We start from the raw sequence: 23,147 nt of genomic DNA on the forward strand, positions 1-23,147 counted from the left end.
AAGCGAGGCCATTCCATGTTATGCACAATTTCTGGGCTCTTTTTCCAATCTTCTGGGTTTTTTCGGGTTGTGGAAAATATTTTCCAGATACACAGGCCTGGCCTCACTGAGTACATATTTATGCCAAGTTTATAAAAAGCAGCTGCAGACAGGGTTGAATGAAAGGATGACATTGCTGTCTGTCTTCCAGAAGGTGCTTCCGTTCACACCCTGTCCCAGAGAGTGAGGCTGATTTCTTAAACCTCCATGAATTTGTCACCCCCACACACAATGCGTATCTCTCAATGAAAACAAATCTTGTTTTGTGTGTGTACGTAGCAGTGGTGCCCAGTCACTGATTATTCTGGCTTCTGTCACAGGTATTAGGCTAGCTTTGCCTTCCCACCTCATGGCCCCTGCATTAAGCCAACACTGGTAGTTCTTCACATGGAGCGGGCTTGCAGGGTCAGACCCTTATGTTAAATTTGGGCAATGGCAGTGGGGCTCCGTACAGAGCTTAAGCCCCACCTCCCATTAGTTGTGCGTGTTCTGTCCTCAGTGGAGTCAAGCTCAGGTGCTCTGGGATTGCTGGATGTTAACAGCGGAGGGGACCATTAGGATCATCTAGTCTGACTTTCTGCATAATGCAGCCCCTCCAATTTCAACCAGGGATCTGGACCCTGGGCATAACCTTACATTCAAGCACTGGCTTGCCACCACCATTGTCTGTCTGCCTGATACACTAGCACAGTTGCCTGGAATTCTTGACAGCCATATCTAGCTATTTAGAAAAAAAAACAACCCAGAGTAAATGGAGATAAAAGGGTAAGGGAGGTGGTGAAGTGCAGATTGCACATTAGATTGCTGTACCCTGCTGCTTTTTGCAGTCAAATGTCTTAGAGCTGAGAATGACGGTGTTACATCAGGAATATCGGTCAAGACAATATTTCCTGGCAATTGTTTGAGAAAAGCTTTTCTCACAGCTAATTGCTCCCAGGAGGCTGCATTTTCTCTGTTTTTAGAAGGAGAGTGATTAAGAAAAGGTTTTTAAACCTCTGCACCCTGCCATGGGACAAAGAACTGGTGGGGGGGGGGCACAACAGCTGTAATAGTCTATTAAATGATTTTGTTCTGTTCTCTTGATGGGGTGGTGGGTGGAATCATCAGTTTGGGTGAGATAAATGCAGAAAAAGCAAGAATTTTACAGGAAAAAGCAACTCCCAACTAGCAGGGTGTCATAGTGCCACCTAGTGGCCGTGGTGCCAGGAGAGCCGCCAAAACCTGCCACCGCAAGCTCACTCTCAACTCTGGGAATGAGGGTGTCTGGGCCAAATCTGAGTGGCACTGTGACCCTGGGCACCAGGTCACAGCATCCAGAGTGGGGAGCTGCTGCTGCTGCAGGGCAAGTACAGGGTGGGCTCGCTCTCCAAGAACCCCTCCCCAATTGTATGTTTGCCTAGGGCCCTGTGACCCATCTAGAACCTTGGTCAGGACCCACTGTTTGGGAAATGCTGCTTTAACCCACACTCCGCTGTGCATGGGCCGTTCTGCCACCTACCTCCGAGAGCACGGAGCGCTGACCCTGTGTGAGCATTGCCAGCTTCCCTGGCTGCCAAAATACCCGCAAACAACAAGGTGCATGTTGTCAGCTTGGCCACGTTCCATGTCAGCAGGTCCGGGCGGGGAGAATTGGAAAAGAAAAGTGAAAAAAGGGGAAGGGGGCATGCAAGCAGAGGCCTAAGGCATCAAGACTTTTTTAATAAAGGTTTAGAGGGAAACCCAAACGACACCTTCAGCTATTAGAGACCCAGGGACATAACAAACACAGATTAATAAGGTCCAAGCAGAAGTCGCTGTCACCAATTTTATTGAAAAATCTGCTGCCGACGGTGATAGACATTGATCTGCAAAAGGATTATCACTATGCAGCGTAATGAAAAATGTTATCAGTCCTGCTGAAAAAATTCTGGGGGCAATGCAGCAGAGGGGACACTTCTGCAGAGACTCATAACCAATAAGATCTTGGAAGCAACCAAAATGAAGAGAGAAATTAACTATACAGAAGCCAATTGTTTTTTCTGTGCACCATTTTATGACCCAGAGCAATGGGAAGGAAATAAGATAATAATAAATTCCACGTACATAGCACCTTCCATCCAAGGATCTTAATGCATTTTAGTCTCTGTGATGAATTATTACACTCATTTATAGGTGGAGAAACTGAGACACACAGTGGTTTATCCAGGCTCATGCAGTGAGTCAATTCATAGAGTTGAAGGCCGGAAGGGACCATTAGATCATCTAGTCTGACCTCCTGCGTATCACAGACAATTAACTTTCACTCATTTACACCTGTGCTGTCTAAGCCATTGGTTCTCAACCAGGGGTATGTCAACTCATCTAGATATTTGCCAGACTACATAAAAAGCAGTAGCGAAATCAGTGCAAACTAAAATTTCATATAGACAATAACTTTATACTGCTCAATATACTATACCCTGACATGTAAGTACAATATTTATATTCCAGTTGGCCTTTTTTATAATTATATGGTAAAAATGAGAAAGGGAGCGTTTTTTCAGTAACACGGTGCTGTGACACTTCTGTATTTTTCTATCTGATTGTGTAAGCCAACAGTTTTAAAGTGAGGTGAAACTTCGGGGGGGGGGGGTACGCAAGACAAATCAGACTCCTGAAAGGGGTACAGTAGTCTGGAAAGGTTGAGAGCCACTGGTCTAAGCCCAGAAACTTGTCCTTGACAGAAACATATATTTTTTCAATCTTAATTCGAAGGCATAAAGAAAGATTTCCAGTGGTTAGTCACCTGTGAAGGTACTTATACATTGTAATCAAGTCACCTTGATTTTTTTTTTTGATAAACTAAACAGATTGAGCTCATTAAGTGTCTCACTATGAGACATTTTCTCCAGCCTTCGAATAATTTTTGTGGCTCTTCTCTGCATCCTCTCCAATTTCAAGATCCTTTTAAAGATGTAGACAGAAGAACTGTACTCAGTATTCTATTATTGGTCTCATTGGTGCCATATATAGAGGTAAAATCACCTCACTCCTCCTCCTCACTACTTCCCTGTTTATACAGCCAAGGATCACATTAGCCCTTTTTGTCACAGCAGGAGCTCGTGTTGAATTGTTTGTCCTTTATGACACCTAACTCCCTTTCAGAGTCACTTCTTTCCAGGATACAGTCCCCCATTCTGTAGGTCTGGCTTGCATTCTTTGTTCCTAGATGTGTAACATTGCATTTGGCTATATTAAAGTGCATGTTGTTTGAATGGGCCCAGCTGACCAAGCGGTCCAGATCACTCTCTATAACCGCCCTGTCCTCACCATGATATACAATGTGGCCAATCTTTGTGTCATCCACCAATTTTATCAGCAATGATTTTATATTTATTTCCAGATCATCGTTGAACATGTTGAATAGTGTCAGTCCAAGCGCCGATCCCGGTGGAACTCCATGAGAAACACCCCGTTTGATGTTGATTCTCCATTGACAACTACTTTTGAGATCGGTAAGTGAGCCAGTTCTCAATCCATTTAACCGGGGCTGGGTTTATATTGTATAGTGCTAATTCTGTGATCAGAATGGCTGAGCTAGGAATAGAACCCAGGACCCAGAAACCCCTGCCCTAACCAATAAGCCCGCTGGGATCAAAAATAAGATTTGGAGGGCTGCATTATTTTTGAGGAAGTGTTGCCTAGTGGTGAGGGCAGGTCAATGGGTGTGCGGATTTCTGCAATCCAGTGCCAGGCTCTGCCGCTGACTTACTATGTTGCTTTGAGAGTTGGGTGCCTAGCTCCTATTTGTGCCTTTGAAAATCTCCACCTAAACTCTGTGTCCCCCTTACCTGTCTGTATAATGGGTACCCCACTTTACAGGGATGCTGTGAAGCCTAATAAATAAAGCTTTATGGACTCGTTTGCGTTCCTGTGGGATGAAAGGTGCTATCAAGCTGCAAAATACTGATACATGTTTTTGAAAGCACACTGGTTATAAAAATTATATACACTGTTGCAATTGTAAGGTTGCTTATAAACTGTTCTCCACTGTATTATTGAAGTTTTGCACCAGGGTAATTGTGATTTTATTGCATCTCACAGTGTTTGATGTTTAACAGAAAGTCCCAGCTTCTGGGGACAAGGGATTCAGGGAGAATCTCAGCTTCTATTATTATTATTTTTTAAACAAGATTCTGGCCATCATCCTTGTGGAAAAAATCATGGCGCTGTGACTTGAGTGCCCCCTACACACTCAACAAAAAGAACTCGGCGTTTTATTATTTTAAAAAGTCTTGTGATTTTTAAGCCAACCTCATGATTCATTGGGGCCTGATGATTTTGGAACACTGGGAGTTGGCATCACCCTGGCCTCACTCCCCACTGAAATCCACAAGTTTCATCAGGCTCAGGGCCTGCAAGCTGTAAGCTCCTGGGGGCAGGGAGTTCATGTCAATCTGCTCTTTAGAGGGCCATCCACAGCTGTAGTGGGACATAAGTTTTAAAAAAAAAATCTACCAGGGTTGAAGGCCAGTAGTTCACATACCTGGCAAACAAATAAAAGTTGGTCGTTGGTTCTGGCAACTGAATTGTGATGTGTGTGTGTGGGGGGGTGTTAAGCTGATAACACTTCAAAAACAGAGAAAAGCAAATGAAATGTGAATCAGCTGCTGACCCCTACTGGTTATGTAAATTGAATATATCGCTTGTCTCCACAGCAGAGACCTAGATACAAAACACTGGCTTTGTATTGCCTAGCAGAGACCCAAACTGAGGGCAGTCAGCAAACAGGAACAGAGAAGGCAGCCAGGAATGGGGTGGGGGGGGGGAAGAGAGCTGCTTTTCTTTATTCTATACAAAGATTTCTATCACCTCGGTTTAGGCGTTCAGAATGCTGATGGCATACAAGAACAAACAATGAGACCGCCTCAGGTGGTGAAGGTAAATTTGAGTCTGAAAGGAGTGCTGTACCTACCCATGATGAGCTACCACCACAAGTTGAGTAGTCAATTAAACATGTTAGAGGAAAGTTAAATAGGTAGCAACTTTCATCGAGAGAACGGTTGCTCATGATTCCCTTTCCTCCACTTCTAGATTTAAACTGGCCACTGCATTAGAATTAGTGGATCTGTACTATAATTCTGTAGACTTACACACCACAGATGAAAAGCAGTCTTCCCAAGGGAACAGTATAAAATACAGCAAAAGCTGTAAACCACCCCGTGCTGGAGCTCCAGCAAACAACTTGACTTTCACACAAGCAAATGTCATCTTTTAAAACATTCTCCCCCCTCCCCGCCCCGCCATCTCTTTTGTTTTCTACTAATGAATTTAGTGCTTGTGGTTAATGCCCCAGCAAACGTGCCTCAGGACTCGTGCAGAGAACCCACCTCCAGATCTGAGAGGGGAGGTAAGTTTCCTCCCCAACTGCCAAGAGCGGGTGTCATTGTGGCGGAAGTTTTTTGGAAGTTCACAGCTACCAACTAAAAAATTAGACCAGTGCCACCAGCTCACTTCATGCTGGCCCCTGAACAGGGCCCGAGAGCTAAGACCTCGCAGGTACTAGCAGTTTACTTTGGATTTAAACCAGCTACTGTATCCCATACCAACCCCCAACCTCCTTCATATTTCACCACTTTGGCACACGCACCACCCAGCACCTCCGCTCCTCACCAGTTTCACATGTACACATGGGGAAAGAGGAGCTGCCCTGATCAATTGTTTTCCTTTAAGAACCGTTTGACACCTTTCATGAACAATAACGTACTATCCTTTCAGTCTCCACACCCTGCCAAAAAACGCTGCCACTAGGGAAACCTGGGCTCGCCTGCTACTTGAACCGTAGCCCTCTGCTAGTGGCAGTAAGGGAGAATCGACATTAGTTGTTTGGGATTAAGCCATATCACTAGTTCTCACTTCTATTTTGGCAGCACTCCTGCCCCCTTGCAGTCCATTGGTAAGCAAGAGTTTGGTTTTGTTTTGCCAGAAAAGCAGCTTTTTGGGTTCATGAAAATATAGATGAACCCAGTAGGCAGGGGGCTGAAGAGCCAAAACTACACCCCCTCAGAATGAAGCTCTGCACTGACTCCAGTAAGGGTGGTCCATGGGATTGCCCTCACCTCTGCAAATCCATCCTGTGGGACACCTGCAGCATTGGCACAAATTTGTGTCAGGGTGTAAAATTGTGTTGCACCGTACACCACCACAAGAGGCTTTTAAAGAAGGGATTTTTTGCAACGTAAGTCACTACATTACACACACGCATGTACATGAGTGCCCTCTGCTGCTTAGACTCAGCTCTGCTCAAGCCTGTGTTTGTAGTTAGCTGGAATATAATATAAGCCAGCATTTCACACCCCAGGGGGTGTGGGGTGTGTTGTGTGGTGGGCACAGCACACTCGGAGCGGGCAAAGTTACGTGAGCTCAGTGCTGCTCCCTGCCTCTATACTCCACGTGTGAAAGCCACCCGTGTTCTTCCTGCACCTTTGGTGGCTCTAGGGCAGGTTCACAAGCTCCAGCAATGTGCTACTGGCTTCAGTACTCAACTCTGCAGCGAGAGCACGTGTGGGCTGACTTCTAGGGCCACCTCCAACCTGAGCGGCATGTAGCCATTTTATGGGCCTGGAAAATACACAAAACCCACAAGCCAAGGAAAAGGACAAAACCAGTAAGGACACCAAGTCAAGAGGAGCAATAGATAACAGAGGCAGAAAAGAGGAAGACAAGACACTGTAAAAGGGACAGTAGCAACTGTGAATGGGGCTGCTGGGGAGCACCCATCTACCAATCAATTGCAAGGGGGCTGGAGCTCTGCCAGAGTAGAGCTGAGAACTAGTGCAATGGCTTAATCCCAAACAGCTAACATCGATTCTCCCTTATTTCCAGTAACAGAGACCTACAGTTCAGGTAGCAGGTGGGCCCAGGTTTCCTTATTGGTCGTGGTTTTTGGCCAGGGTGGGGAGATTGAAAAGGATAATACCTTATTGTTCATGAAAGGTGCCAAACAATTATTAAAGGAAAACAATTGCCTTTAAAATCTGTGACCAAAATAATCAATCCCGTAGAGCAGAGAAGGAAGTGGGAAATACAGGATTTGCTTCTTAAGCACAGTGGGTAAAATCTTCACCAGTGCCTAAATCCCATGGAAAGTCAATGGTACCAAGCTGCTTTTGAGAATGTTACTTCCCCCTTATCTAGCCCCTGTGAGATGGAGGAGGGCACACCACTCATGGAGTGGTAGCTCTGGAATTGTCTTTAGTATGTAGCTGCGGTGACTGAAAGAAGCCAGCTCTTCTCTGGAGCTCACCACACTCCTCTCTTCTGACATATCAAATTCTGCACCCTGAGAGAGGTGTTATGATTGCTGTTCTGGCAGCAGAAGTCCAGCTCTTTTTAGAAGGCTAGGCTGACTTGGTGCAACTGCCAGAAACTTTTTTCTAAAGTGATATTGTTACTTGGCTCAGAACCTGGACTTACAGGGTACAGACAGAACACTAGGCCAGTCCCTGCAAAACAACTACATTTGTTCTTCCAGGGGAAGACTCTCCAGTCAACGCTGACCCAAGTCTCCTGGGGAAAGCTATGCCCCATTAAGAAAAACTTGCTACCAGTCTGCAAGCGTGGCTGCCATGACCACTGGGTTGAACGGGCCAAAGGTAAGTTGGGCAGGTCTAAGGAAATGTAAAAAATTGGAAACTAACCCAAGACCCTACTGTGGTGAAACCTTTGGGGGGGGGGAACTTTCTCCAGCTCAATGATGTAGGTGACCAGAGCTGACTAGCATGTGCCTTCACTGACTGAATATACTTAGTCACCTCTTCATAGAGTCCCTTGAAATTGAAATATGGTTAATTCCTCTTATATTGGTCATTTAAGGCCACTGAATATTATAGGGCCCTTTTGACACTAGTCAACACAACAGAGCCCCTCCTGGAGTGTGCAACTCGGGCCTCACAAAAGGAGTCTTCCTGGTGCTTAAGTAGTTTACACATTATGTTGGAGAAGGCTGGCCTGTTACACGGAGGGGCCGAGGACTCTTTAGTTTCCCCAAATTATTATGGGTAGGGATGTAACATTCTTCCAGCCCTTGCATTGGAAGACAAGTGTCAGAAATTTAGCATATCTGATTAGTTAGTCCTGGATTTGGCCCTCTTACTTAAGAACCATATTGATGAGAAGCTAGGAGCATGTGATTCTTCCTCCCCAGAGGACACCACCCTTTTCCAAACTACAATCATAATGTGGTTTGGCAAGTTTGATATTGGAGATGACAGAGGCCTTCTACAAAGGAATAGAACACTTAAAACAAGTTCTCTCCTTGGCCAATGTTTAAGGTTAAAAGTTAAAAGCAATTTTTAGATGACCGTCTGAAACCCCAATAAACTGTTTCAAAATCTAAAGTAATACCATATGGACTCACAAGCACAGATAAATCTTTATTGCCTTAATTTTGATTTTCAAAAATGAGCATTGGGTATTTAATATGTAGTAGCTTTATGTCTTTATATGTACAACATTACAACTGCATATTAGTATTAAATGAAGATAGTGATACTTTGATAACTCAGTGTATTTATAAAATGATTTTTTTTTTTTTTATCAAAATACACTTTTCACTAGGATAATAAATAAAATCCAGCCAAACCCACCTACACAAAGTTAAAATTAACTCCGGTAGATTTCAGTGTGGTACATCCTTCTTTAACTACTTTATTTGCCCCTTTTATCCCATCACTGATGCTCATCTTCTGGGCTAAGAAAACACTTATTTTCCCTCACTGTGGTGCGATTTCTCATTCCACATCATCTTCAGCCAAGCATTGTGCATTTACAATTCTCTGAAAAAAAAAACAAAACAAAACAAAAACACTTAATTATAAAACTGACTAAGAAATTGATGATTGAAAATACATAAACAAAAAGTTTGGCATACATTTGACAAGGATTTTTGGAGATTATAACTGGAAAATCAAAGTACTGTGCAATATCTGATAAAGTCAATGTCATATAAATCACATCTCTTATTAGTGATGCAGTAATCACTTGTGTGTACTGTCACTGTTCTCTAAGGAAACAGTGACTGCTGTTCCCGATCATTGAGACAGTCTATCTCCCATGTTTATGCCACCTTTCATCCCAACTGCTTTAGGAATTACATACATACAGCACTGAAATGCAGTCACGCATGGGCTGGAAGGTGGCAATCAACTAGCATACACAACATTGCACAACACAGGGAGAAGGAGAGCTAGTCATCAAGAATATGCAGCCAAACCTTTATTCTTCCAAGGAGCGCCATGTGATTTTTAGCATCCATGTAGAGCAGACAGGACCTCTATTCTTAACACATTATCCAAAAGAACCTGCATGGTTCTCAATCCAAGAAGGATATTTTGAAACTAGAGCTACAAGGAGTTTTAGCTACTTAGCCATCCAAGATACAAGAAGTTCAGTTCATATACCAATCATCTTCTAAGTTTAAGAGGGGACAATTTGCTTTCAGTTATATAAATTGAAAAACAAAGGTGTTAAAATTCTTGATCATGACACCTTCTTTTATTGCCTTCAGGCCTGATGTTCATGTTGTTTAGCTCACACAGACTGTATATTATAGCAATATGCACTGCGTTTAATTTCTGAGTATTTCCCTTATTAACCTGTATTTTTTCGGGGCTTAAACATGTAGAATCAAAATTCCCTTCAGGATTAAACTTGAAATGCCAGGTTCTATACTTGCAGGGAGTTTGACTAGATCGGACAGTGATTAGGAAGGGTTAAAATGGTAATTAAGATTTATTCCTCTTTTAGGTGTTGGGAGTAGGCACATTTGACACCACTACTCATAGCTACTCAAAGTGCAATGTTTAAAATTTATACAGAACTTACGATTTGTGTGAGTTTTGCAGAGTTTACAATGAGCAATGCCCACAACTCAGTATTGTTCTGACTTGCACGTTATTTAAAAAAGTATGTTCTATTGCAGAGAGCTGTGATATCCTTCTAATAAGATAAGCAAATATTTCCATTTTTCTGACACCACAGGATTGTTATGTCACGTGACAAAACATTCAGATGCATTTTCAGCACTGTATTATTAATGGTGTATGCGTATTAAAGATGACCAGCAAGTATTCTAGAAAACATTTTAATGTTTAGAAACAGGTCTTCAAAAGACAACCGTCAACTTCAGTTCCAGAGTGATGCACCCAGAGTGCATAATTCTGCAAGGACTTACAGAGATGACCTAAAAAGACTAAAAGCAGTAGTGGCTTCCATTACTTTGATGTGGTGTAGAAATGTTTTGTTTTTTTCCCTCATAATTATTTTATATTACCTAGAATATACATTTAAAACCACACCACAATAAAAGCTCCACCACTTACCTACCACGCTTACCCCCTGCCCCACGGGTATCTGGTAAGAGATGATTTGCTTAAAGGCATCAGAACTGGGGCAGATACTACAGCTTCAGAGTTGCTGATGCACAAAGAAAAGGGGACTCACTCAGTAACTACAGAGTTAACTTTTCCATTTCAACTTTACAATTCATTTTTAATCTATGAACACACAGTACTTTTCTCACACTCATTTTAAAAAAAGAGTCAGTGGAAAGGCACATTTAACATCTAAATGATGAATTTTTGTCTTCCCAGTGGAACCCATAAAATATCCACCTTCCATAAAGACCAGATAACTTCGGTGAAGAGTAGCTCCAATTATTTCCAATCCCCCAAAATGCAAGGGGGGGGGTAAGCTTTACATACCTGGCTAATTGTTGGGAGCTTAGTCAGAAGCATCTGGAACACTGGTGGTGGAAGAGTCTGCTGTAGGACTTGTAATAACTGCTGTGGCTGTCCACACACAGCAATGGCATTTGTCAAGTGGTCAACACCCTTTTCATAGTCACCTATGAGACATAAGGTTTCACTTCAAATTTTGTCTTTGGTGCATTATGTTGCATTGTTTGATTTACGCTACCTCTCTACATCTACAAAGTAGACTGCAAATATTAACCCCTCACCACCATGCTGAATCTTTTAATCTTAAATTTTCATTTCTGTTGGCTAATTTCTTTAAAAGTTTAATTCCACTAATTTCTGCTAACCTAAAGTATCATCCAACTGTGATTCTTAAGTCTAACTACATATATACTAAATACAGAAAGAAATTTGTCAAGAATTTTCAACATAGTTTTTAGACATATCTATCATTTCACTGCTTCCATTAAGTGAAAGGGGTTTGTTAAACGGGGGTTCACATCCTAATGATATTATCCCAGAGGAAGCTTCATTTATTGATGCAAAGAGGAATTGAACTGCTACATTTCCCACAGGGAAGCACTGAAAATCAGTTTCAGAATTATTGTATTTTAAAGTAACATTTTGTCTGATGTAAATTGAAAAATATGTAACTTTTAAAAGTAACAATTTGAAAACTAGTTTCTCAAGGGAAGCAGATTCTTCCATTGTTGTTATGCCTCAAAATGGTAGCCTTTTATGTGATTATTTATTTTATATTATATTAGGTGAGAAGTTTAGTGACTGTTTATTTGAAATATTCAATATTGTGTGGGAAAGTGTTTATTCCCCATATTTTTCATTTCTCCCCAAAGAAAAGACTGCAAGTCTAGTTTAACTTGTACATAGATGCAGGATAGATGGGAGATGTGTCAAGAGAACTCCATGAGAAATTACACAAGGTGACTGTAGAAGAGAATATTAAAATGGCACTTTGACCTACATCTGTTAAAACAATCTTTGCAGAATTTTAAAATATGGCATATTAAAGCTCTACAAAACATTTTGTTAATGCTTCTATGTCAGGCCACAACACTCTTCTCCCTGCCAGACTGGAGAAGAATTCCTTTTATAGCTTTGCATCTTAGAGACTTTTGCAACAACCACCTTGTGCTAGTAATTCCTCGCCAAGCTGTATCTCTTCAAGGAAGAACTTTTGTACAGCTTCAGCATCTTTTAAATCAGGTAACTGTAATACAACAAACAACAACAAATTGGCAAGGTCTCAAAAAGCATCAATTAATACATAAAACACAAAAGAGCTGCAACTTAAACCAACATTGAATAGCTACACATTTGTAGAGGAAAACTGCAAAAATGGGTTTAAAAAGCAGTATCTTAGAATAGCCTGTAAATTAGAGATTTAGATCAGAGGTGGGCAAACTATGGTCCAAGGGACCCTCCTGCCAGGCCCCTGAGCTCCTAGCCCGGGAGGCTAGTCCCCGGCCCTCCCCTGTTGTTCCCCTTCCTCCGCAGCCTCAGTGTGCTGCGCCGCCACCACAATGCTCTGGGCGGCCGGGCAGCGCAGTTGCAGAGCCGCGGCCTGACCCAGTGCTCTGGGTGGCACGGCTGTAGTGCCGCCAGCCACCAGTGCTCCAGGCAGTGCGGTAAGGGGGCACAGGGGCTTGGATAGAGGGCAGGAGAATTCTGGGGGAGAGGGAGGGGAAAGATGGTCGGGGCAGGGGTGTGGCTAGGGGTTGGGGCAGTCAGGAAGGAGAGGGGAGTTTGGATGGGGCGGCGGGGGGCAATCAGGGGCAGGGGTTCTGGGGGTTTCTCATTGTGGGCTAGACAAATTATTTTCCACATTGCTCAATAGGGGAATCACTATTAGTAAGTAAAGATGTTATCAAATCCAAAACTTCAGCTAGAAACTTAACACTTCAGGTATTCAGAATGCATCTGACTGATCTGGTAACCTTTAAATCCTCAAATTCCTAAACAGATAATCCTCTGAGGAGCTGAGCCCCCTCCGTTCGCACTCAGCTCAGAGAACTGGAAGAGCACAATATCGCCCAGTATTGGCCCCTCATCTGTTACGCATAAGAGAACACAACCCCCACAGAAGGTTATTTATGGAAGCCAAAACAAACAAAAAAAAACCCACAACCCAACCAGTGCATATTGCAAGAGGGATGTTAGCGTTGGAAACAAGGACACAGCACCCTTTGAACAGATCCTGCTTACAATTAATCTTGATATAAACTAGACATTTTTCAAAACAGGACAACAGAAATGAACACAATATTACCTTGGAAAGCCCTGCTCTCTCTTTGGCAAGCTTCTGTTTCTTCCTTCCTGTAGATGAAAATATCATAGGTTTAATTTATAATGATAAAATAATCTTCTGTTTTTATTTTAAAACAGTGAATGGTCCAAAGTTCTTTTCAAAATAAGGAACTGATAATTACATGTACTAAACACTCATGGATGAAGGATGCAACCCATGCCCACAGCAGCATATCAATGAACCTACTACACAGGTGGCAACTGAAAAATCCTTTAGCAAAGGAAATTGCTACATTTTTAGGATGAATTATATTCTGTGCAGTTCTTTCTCTTTGGAGACCATCATGTTTTAACGGCCATCCATCCCCTACCCCAATCAGAGGCATTATGGAAAGCACTGGGCATACAGTCTCAGGAAGGATGGGTTCTTCTCCCTCTGACTGTGCTATGTACTACAGAAACCGTACTGTTGGTAACTCCTGTTCCATGCATGCCTGGCCAAAGAAGAGAGAAGGGAGCAAAGAATGAGTAGCACAGGATTATGACGTTAGGGGCTCAGGATTCCTTTACATATGCCTTTGCCTTCATGAGCAGCAGAACAGTCTGGTCTTCAAATCAAGTCAGCCTAACCTTGAGTCAAGTTACCTCAGTGAACAGCCATTTAAATATCCTTTTGGGCACTCTGCATCTCAGGTAGCTTATGGGCTGAAGAGGGCCCACTGGAGAAACATCACTAGCCACAAGCCCTCTCTAACAGATAAGAGTTAAGGGTAGGCTCAAGTGAGCAGAAGACAACAAAATCCCAAAATAATGTTAAAGTGAACAGAGTCTGAGCAACTAAAATAACGGTTGGGAAAGAAATGACATTTACACGATCATCAGGTAGCATAGGAATACAGAAGTCGATTTAGGGCCTGTCTACACTAGAAAGTTGTACCACTATACCAGTATGGCACAGACAGTTCAAAATAGCACAACTCCTGTTGTGGTCAATGCAGTTAGGGGTATAAATGTGCTTTATATTAGTATAGCAATTTCTGTGTGGGAAGAAGAACAACTTTCATTGTGTTCCCACCCTTAACTGAAACAGTTATGCTGAAAAAAGTTTTTACAAGTGAAGACCAGGCCTTAATAAGTGTATTAGATCACTGGACAGTGAACAATTAGAGGTTGGCAAAAAATTGCTGATCATATGGGACATTAGAATACATGTAAGCAATTCCTCTAATGGCCAAAAGGATGTTTGGAATGGTAGATGGTCCACACTATGAAAACATCTGCAAACCCTTGCACCAGCTGACAATTTAATGTATGAAAAACTGGAGATCTACAATTAACATTGTTCATGGAAGACATTTATAAATTTCAACTTCTATCAAAATGACACCTGCAATACTATCCTGATCCCTAAATTTCCATAACACATTTTAGACTACTATGCAATATTGCAGATGGAGAAATACAAGTAGAAAAGATATTTGCAAAGAACATTTTGTCTCTAAATCTACCACTCAAAACAATTTATGCTTGAGAAATTAGTGTTCTCTCTCAGTTAACTCTCAATTTCCTTGATTTGCATATGCAAGTTTAGCCTGAGACTTGATTTACAAGGAAAGCAATTTTAAAAGGCAAATGTAAAAGGATCAAGAAAAACATTTAACATCTCTCTACCCTCCACGAAAATACATGCAGCAGCTGAAGTGCATTCAGCATGAGTACAGCAGCTACTACAAAACAACTATTTCCAGGGCTAACCACTTTGTAAGTTCAGCATTCAGAGATCTGCTCTTAAGGAAGAAAAACTTTGGTTTTAGAATCTCCTGTCAGAACAGGAAAACATCTACATTTTAAAATATCTGTTCATGATTAATCATAAGTAGGGGAGATGTATTTTATTCTAAGCCTGGAGAAGAACAGTCTTTAAAAAAGGAATATGGAGAAGATGCAAAAGGTAACTCTAGGTTGTTATTGTCTGATTATGCCATTTTAAAAAATAAGATTACATTTTGAGCCTATTCTTGGGATGCAGAGATATTTTCCAGTACTTACTGCTCAAATTATACTATACAAGTAGTCCTCAGATAAAAGCCATTGGGACCTAGAATTGTTCAGGCCAGTTCCAAAAGTTAATGCCATCATTTCTTCTAAAAGATTTTGCTTCAAGTTTTTAAAAAAAGCAAGCATCAGAGAGCCAAACCAATGTTTTTAAATACATTACACACACCCTTGCAGAGGCATTTTGAGGCCTCTGACAGTTTCAGAGCCCCAACCTAGAAAGCTCACAGATCTACAACATAAATTCACTGGTTACAACAATTATAGAGAACCCTAACAAATGATTCTAGAGAATGTTCGTGAATTCCTTCGACACCTGTTTGCAGCAGCAATCTTAAATTATTCTTGGAGCAGCAGACAGGAGTATGGCTTCAGGCATGATAGCAAGGAGCAAAGTAATTAGAAAATTAGGCCTTGGAAAAACTCTCCCATGCAAACCTAAATAGAAATGAAAGTTTCCATCCATTCTAAAAAACCAAAATGATATTTTTTACTATATGAAGTTAAGGTTTATAAGAGGGCTTTGGGTTAACACAGAAACCCAAATGCTCATCTTGACTGTCTACTTTCATACAGAGACAAGGTGCGGGAAGTAATATCTTTTATTGGACTGACTTCTGCTGGTAAGAGAGACAAGCTTTACACAGCGCTCTTCAAGTGTGGCAAATGTACTCAGAGTCACAGCTAAATACAAGGTAGAACAGATTATTTAGCATAACTAGTCAAAACATTTCAAGGCACTATTCAAGGCTACTTAGCTGTGAGACTCTGAGTACATTTACCAGACCTGAAAGCTCGTCTCTCTCACCAATAGACGTTGATCTAATAAAAGACATTACCTCACCCACCTTGTCTCTCCAGTATCCTGAGACCAACATGACTACACAACACTGTATACTTCCATACAGAACTGTTGTTTTGATCAGCATTTGTGACCCAAGAACCGCTGGGTGCCAACTGCCAAAGGGCACTGAGGTATACAGATCCTTGGATTCACCCCTCCCCTCCCCCCCCCCAAAAAACCCAGACCTCATGTAAGGACCCTAATGAAAGCCTGTGTCACATTAGTCATCGGGGAAGAGGGATAGCTCACTGGTTTGAGCATTAGCCTGCTAAACCTAGGGTTGTGAGTTCAGCCCTTGAGGGGGCCATTTAGGGATCTGGGCCAAAAATTGGGGATTGGCCCTGCTTTGAGCAGGGGCTTGGACTAGATGACCTCCTGAGGTCCCTTCCAACCCTGATATTCTATGATCACAATGTATATATGCTGAAAATTATGTTCTTGTAGTTAAAGACGGGTCATTAAAAGGCAGATTACCTTGAGGCAAACTTCTACAGACAGGAGGTGGGAGACACTTATCTTCCTGGTGAACCATTGTGTATCTTACAATACATCTGAAGAAGTGGTTTTTTTAACCAACAAAAGCTTATGCCCAAATAAATCTGTTAGTCTTTAAGGTGTCACCGGACTCCTTGTTGTTTTTACAATAGAAGTCTGTCAGCATACGGCCTCAAATGATAAAGAAGAGCTTAGACATCAGAAGGAAATTGACAGGAAGAGGTAAACAGCAGGGGATGGGGGGTGGGGGGCGACTATTTTCAAGTGAACATCAAAGGTCTGGTATATCTGGGGGTGCAGAGACACACTGGCATTCCCTCAATCAGCCATCCTGGCTGAAAACACTGGGAAAAGGACTTGGGGTGAGCTATCCTATAAGAAAAAGATGGTCTTGTGAATTAAATTTAGGCTCTAGGAAGCATGTTATGACTTTGTTTTATATGTAACCATTTGTTTCCAATATTCATTTTTACTATTATTTGAATATCTTCTTTGAAAATACATTTATTCTGGTTTTCCCTATAAATAGATCCAAGTGCTGTGTGTTAAGTGGAGTAGTGAATCTTGCTAGCTGATGTGTACTATTCCTTTTGGAGTAGAGAATTAGGCTATATCTGCACTATGCACCTTTTAGCGACACAGCTGTGCTGCTAAAAGGTGAGAAGCATAGCTGCTGTTTGTCAGCAGGAGCTCTCCCACCAACAAAGCACTGTTCACACCAGTGCTTTTCATCGGCCAAAACTTTTGTCATTCAGGGTGCGTGTGTTTTTTTCACACCCCGAATGACAAAAAAGTTTCTTCGTTCAGGTTCCAGTGTAGACAAAGCCTTAGAGAGTTCTGAGAGTGTTCAGGGGAACAGGGTCTGGACACTCTAGGGATGCTTGGAGGTTGGTGTGTGCCTATTGCTAACCTGTACAGAGAGAGCAAGGCATGTTTGCATATTCAGAAGCTGGTGGAATTGGGGAGCTGATGCACAGCAGGCAAACCGCAAGACTTTCTCACACTAAGGACAGGTGGTACCAAAGTACATCACAGCATCCAAGAACCATTTCCTAAAATATAGCTTCAGGGACTAATGCTCCAAATGCTTACCGCATAAAATTAGTGAAGTAACCCTGGAAATGAAAGCGTAGACAACATTTCTATGCCAACCAATACTTGGGACAAGAAACACTGAAGTCAAGTAACCAGCAAATTTACCTATATTATAGTCTCACTTCAGTAATTGAACAGAGAATAGATCTGACACAGCAGCTTCCAACAGAAATTAATCTAAGCAAGATCAAGAGACTATCACTTTCAAACACTGCATGAGAGTTCAGTGTGCCAGTCACTTTCAGGATCCATGGGCAGTAATGCACTTTTTTACAGGAATCTGGCCTATTTATTTTTGCTGTGGCCTTTGATTCCCAGATAGTTTCCTTAATACATGCCAGAAAACAGAATAAGATATAACAGTATAACTGGGTTGGCCAATGAAGTCTTGGTGTCCTGTCCCCCTCACCACTCAGTATTTGACTATTCATTGCCATGTATATCCCTATGATAGACAATCCACTTGTGTGTGGTGCTTCCAGACAGATACATTTCATCAATGTCTAGTATCATGGAAACCTAAAAAGGTTATATTTGTTATCTTTGGATTGCATTAATTGTTAAGATCTAATGCCTAAGTTCTGTCTAATGTCTACACGAAGCAGTCATGAAATTCTCCTGCTGTTTCTCTACTACGAGCACAGTTCCACATGGTGGGAGCACCAATGCAGACCAGCTACTGCATTTTGACCACTGTTTTGTCTAACAGTTCTCAGAGCAGGCCTAGTCAACAGTGGTAAAGACAACACTGATCTGTGTACACCAGGGGTCTCCAAACTATGGCCCGCGGGCCGGATCTGCCCCAGGGGTTCCATTTGTCCGGCCCTCCAACCAACAGGGGAGAAGCGAACAGCTGAGTAGGCAGCCAAGCAGGCAGGGGGAGGGGCTGCCGGCAGCAGCTCGGGTGGGTGGGTGGGTGGGGGTAGCTCAGCTGAGGTGTGCAGAGGGGGTGAGTGCCCTTAGGAGCCAGTGTCCCCCCAAAAGGGGAGCCAATTTAGGGGAGAGTTGCTGCTGCAGCCGAGCAGGCACGGACCCCTGCCTTAGAGTAATAATACAAGCCAGATGCTTAATTACATCTCCAATAAATGGAGTAAAGAAGATGAAAATTAACAATTTCATAATGGTTAAATTTTAACTACAGCACTAATAGAACCAAACAGTCCCAACCAACAATGAGAACCTGGAGCTTCTCTTACCAAAGTACAGCCAAACTTTCAATCCTTTGTCATTTTCTTCAGCAGAGCAGGCATGCCTAGCAGGCACAGGGAGAAGGGAGCAGGCACACGGCAGAGCAGACCCAAAAGGGGGAGCCAACTTACAGTACCTGCATCGATTAACCTTTATACCTGATTTAGAATTTAATGCAACACTGACACAGTAGTGTTGTTTTTTTAACGATTTTGCATATATTTAATTTCTTTCACAGTTGCTTCGGCCCGTGAAGCCCCTTCAAAAATCTAATATGGCCCTTGTCTCATAAAGTTTGGAGACGCCTGGTCTACACCAACACACACTGTTACTAACACCTGTTGAGCTGTCCTGGTACTAGAGAAACAGTGGAAGCCACAATGGAGAATTTCAGAAAAACCTCCTTATCAATAAGGCCTTACAGTCAAGAGCCACAGTCACATCAATATATGCAAAGAACCAGAAGAGGTTCTGTATTCTGATGCACTTCACATGACATTGTAATTGAAGATGCAGATGGGTCAAATGCAATGGAAGTTATCAGTCTGTTTACACAGGATTAATAATTTACACTTATGTAAACAAGTTTCAATAGAGGATCTCAAGAAACTTTAAGGCAGATGATCTAATAAAATGAAATCTCTATTATGAGTTTAAATTTGTCTTGAAAGCTCCATTAAAGACACTTGTCAAGTCACTAGCAGCTTCATTACTCGAGCATCCAGCTGGTATTTTTAGTAGTCAATATTTCTGCAAGGACACTTTGCAACAGCCAACCTCATTTCTGCCAACTGCTTTTTTAAAAATAGCTGACAAGGTCATGATTAGTACAGAACTGGATTTATTTCAAAGTCAACTTTCCCCATTACAATCAGAAAACAGTGGGGGTTTTAATCCAAATCCAACAATGAATAATTTCTATGACAGATTAAAAAAATATGCAAACAGTATTTTTATGGTCCCACAAATCAGAGCGGGGGCTGAGGATGCAACAATAGTACAGCAGATAAATGGATGTACAACTGTGTTACTTCAGCATGAAACTCTACATTTTTAATAATATCAGGTAAATATCCAGTTTTCAAGATTTCTGGCTGTTGACCTTTCAGTCAACGGTAGTTTGGAACTAATGACACATCTGAACTATAAATTTACATTGGCATAACTGAAAAATCCACAATCCTGAGTGATGCAGTTATACTGACCTAACCCTGGGTGTAGAGTGCGGAGGGAGGAGCTCTCCCTTTGGCCTAGTAGTGTCTCCACTGAAGTGCTACAGCAGCGTTTTCAGTGTAGACCTGCCCTTAGTAATACCAAAACGATGGCAGATGGGATAATCAGGCCCAAACTCTCTCATCAATGATATAGTAGCTATCTGGCACTTGCCAATATGAACAAATATATATAACATCTCAGTACATCAGAAAGATGACCATACATAGTACAAGTATACTTGGAAATAGACCAAGTTATTTTAGAAGTAAACATTAAACTTAAACAGTCAAACAATTCATTAAGTTATAAGATTGAAAATTGGGAATAAAAGAAATGAATACAAAGCCAGATGTGCAGAAGTGCACTATTGTAGCAATATTACAGATGGTTCTTGCACAGAGAAACCAAGTTACCTGCCCATACACTAGGTAGATACAGCTTAATACATGCTGCTTATCTGGCTTGTTGTCTATGAAAGCTTGCCTATGAAATCAAGGAAAGCATGCTTTTGCCTGTAAATTAGTGTTTTATAAATTACATGTGACAATCCAGGCAGGGCTACTTATTGATTATGATAGTCCATATATAAGAGTGTTAAATCTTTAAGGATATTTTAAAATCCAAGATTTAGGTTGTTGAGTACTCCTGACTACTTTGACAGAAGAATGTAAATTATACCTATTTTTAGCATAGCAAGATATGGCTGTACTCCTCTCTGGCAAAAAATTCTCTTCAGTTTAGGAATGCTACATATTCAAGATTCTGTGCAGGGATTCTCTGACTCTTGACTGGCACACAAAGGTATCAGATCTGAGGAGTGGTTTATAAGTAACTTCCAGAACTCAAATTTACAGAAAACTACTCTCTTTCCTTTAAAAGCATAACTCAATTACATTAGAGCATTTGATCTACTGTTGAAGATGTGAAATAACAAAGAGCCACAGGAAATTAGCTCCGCATTTTGGATAGATCTTCAGTTTTTTCTTGCATTCATTCTTATTCTGGAAGCTATGGCAATAAAGCTACCAGAGGGGTTTGAGAATGCAGTAGGTAACAGCAAAATGAGCAGGCTCAGAGCCCTTGGGTGTCACTACTTTCCTCACTCAACAATTTCTCAAATCAAATTGTATGGTTTTATCCCCTTACCTCATGAAAGCATTGAAACTGCAGCCAGATAACGCTATATTACAGACACGCTCACATTTTCAGCCAAATTTGAATAAAGGAGGTGCTGTGTCAAAGGCAAGATTCCAATTCGAGGATTTAAATTTATTTAACAAATAACTTATGCAGACCACAGAAATATAGTCAGATAAAAATAATAGAATATCAGAGCTGGAAGGGACCTCAGAGGGTCATCTAGTCCAAGCCCCTGCTCAAAGCAGGACCAATCCCCAATTTTTGGCCCAGATCCCTAAATGGCCCCCTCAAGGATTGAACTCACAACCCTGGGTTTAGCAGCCGATGCTCAAACCACTGAGCTATCCCTCCCCCCGGATTCTCTGGTGCTAGAAAAAATTAACCATTCAGATCCAGATAAATTTAGAGAAAAGGATAAAGCAACTCCCCATCTCTTTCACACAAATCACCGTTCACCTCAGGCAAACAGAAGAGTAACCATGAGCAACGGCAACTTCCCCAGCCTATTCTTTTTGGTCCTCCCCCATGAGTGAGACACCCCTGCACCGGTTTTGCATCTGAAAACTTCCCACCCTAACGTTTTACAAGTTGCTTAGCCTACTTTGATGTGCACATCTAGTAACCAAGGAAACAGGGTCCCACGCAGGGAGGTCTCAAGGAAAGTGGCGTGGATGGAGAAAAGACAGTCAATCTGGGACAAGACGCAGCTCTTCACCCACTCCAGCAATTTACGGCACGCAGGACCTTCAGACCGCCTAGAACGAGTTCTGGGCAAATCGACCAACTCACACGGGCTGGGGGGAGAGTCAGCTTCCACGGGGATGCGAAGAGGCAGCAGAGCACGCCCGGTGCAATGCATCAGAGCCCAGCTAGGGCCGTGGGGAGAAGACAGAGGCAGGGAGGGAGCCCCGCAGTGCGGGATGGGTGCGGAGCTGAGACTTTCCACGGGGAGGGTGGACCCGACAGCAGAAACAACGTGTGTCCCCGTGTCCGTCCCCCTCCCTTGGGGAACTCCGGCACGCGCGTGGGGCGGAATCGCCAGCGCGAGGACAGGTGGGGCCGGTTGGGAGGGCGCGCGCGAGGCCTATAGGGCGAAAGGGGGTGGGATCCCGGACACTCACGCTCCCGCAGCCGGTTCTTGAAATTGGGGTCGCTCCGCCTCTTGCGGTCGAAGTAAATGCAGTAGCCGATGAAGAGGGCCCCGCAGAGGCCCGCGGCGATGGCGCTGGTTTTACCCACCATCATCATCCTGGCTGGCACCGAGGGAAGGGCCCCGCTGCGCCAACCCCCGAAGCCGCGCTCTGCTCTGCCTTACGCGGCACCGCACGCTACCCAGCCACCACCTTGAAGCGGGCGAAGAGAGAAAAGACCCTCGCTTCCGGGTGAGACGTCATCGACCCGCGCCAGGGATAGCTGTCTGTCTACGTGCCTGAACGGGACTCCCTGACTGCGCATGCGTGAGAAGCTCGGTGCCGTTCTCACCGACGCGCTCGTTCCCCTGCCTTCTCACTGCGCATGTGCGAACGATGGCGCTCCGTGCTCGTAGCGCCGCGAGGCGCGCGTGCCAGAGCCTGGGTGCGGTCGGGGCTGGGAGAAGCTGCTCCTCCCGCACGTGCCCAGGCGGCCGCTCCAGCGTAGAGCGGCCCGGCCAGTGACCCCCGGGCAGGGCGGGTGCAGCCCTGAGCTCCCCGGATGCGGGCGGGCGGGCGGGCCGGCGGGCCAGGAGCCCGGCCTCCCCGTCTCCGGTCACCGCACTAAGAGGCGTTTCGCAGCGAGGAGCGGGAGCGTCGCCTGTCTCAGCGACATCCCCCTTCCCCCTCGGGGCTTAGATGCCGCGCTGCCAGGCACCTGCAAGCCTGCCCGGCTCCGGCAGGGCTGAGCAGCCCACCCTGCGCCTCGGCCGCCTCCAGCGGGTGGTCGTTTGCTGCGGATCCGGGAGAGAGGCATGGGCCAGGGCTGGAGCCCAGGGTACCGGGTGCTGCACAAACACAGCAGAGACAGCGCCTACCTCAGGGGGTCATGGTCCTCCCCGTGCAAGCTAGGAGACAGCAGGTGGATACTGACAAGACAGGAGCGGAAGGAAGCACTGAGCCAAT

The 23,147-nt window shown here is 43.4% G+C and overlaps 1 protein-coding gene and 1 non-coding gene across 2 annotated transcripts; both read right to left on the reverse strand.

Moving 5' to 3' along the window:
* Nucleotides 1–8,419: 8,419 nt before the first annotated feature.
* On the reverse strand, nucleotides 8,420–22,441 carry TOMM20 (translocase of outer mitochondrial membrane 20). Its single transcript, XM_073338133.1, has 5 exons — nucleotides 22,173–22,441; nucleotides 13,042–13,088; nucleotides 11,901–11,982; nucleotides 10,761–10,903; nucleotides 8,420–8,834 (listed from the first exon to the last, which is right to left on the reverse strand). The coding sequence occupies exons 1-5, from the start codon at nucleotides 22,297–22,299 to the stop codon at nucleotides 8,790–8,792; spliced, it is 444 nt and encodes a 147-aa protein (XP_073194234.1). The 5' UTR covers nucleotides 22,300–22,441; the 3' UTR covers nucleotides 8,420–8,789.
* On the reverse strand, nucleotides 20,821–20,958 carry LOC140909842 (small nucleolar RNA SNORA14). Its single transcript, XR_012158378.1, has one exon. It is a non-coding gene; the product is annotated as a small nucleolar RNA SNORA14 (small nucleolar RNA).
* Nucleotides 22,442–23,147: the final 706 nt, after the last annotated feature.

The sequence above is a fragment of the Lepidochelys kempii genome, chromosome 3 (genome assembly GCF_965140265.1).
Source record: "Lepidochelys kempii isolate rLepKem1 chromosome 3, rLepKem1.hap2, whole genome shotgun sequence".
Classification (NCBI taxonomy): domain Eukaryota; kingdom Metazoa; phylum Chordata; order Testudines; family Cheloniidae; genus Lepidochelys; species Lepidochelys kempii.

Coding starts and splice junctions, on each gene's coding strand:
- TOMM20 (XM_073338133.1), bottom strand. CDS start 22,299: ATGATGATGGTGGGTAAAACCAGCGCCATCGCCGCGGGCCTCTGCGGG. Junction 13,089..22,172: donor CAAGAACCGGCTGCGGGAGC/GTGAGTGTCCGG, acceptor TTTCATCTACAG/GAAGGAAGAAACAGAAGCTT. Junction 11,983..13,041: donor AGAGAGCAGGGCTTTCCAAG/GTAATATTGTGT, acceptor GTTGTATTACAG/TTACCTGATTTAAAAGATGC.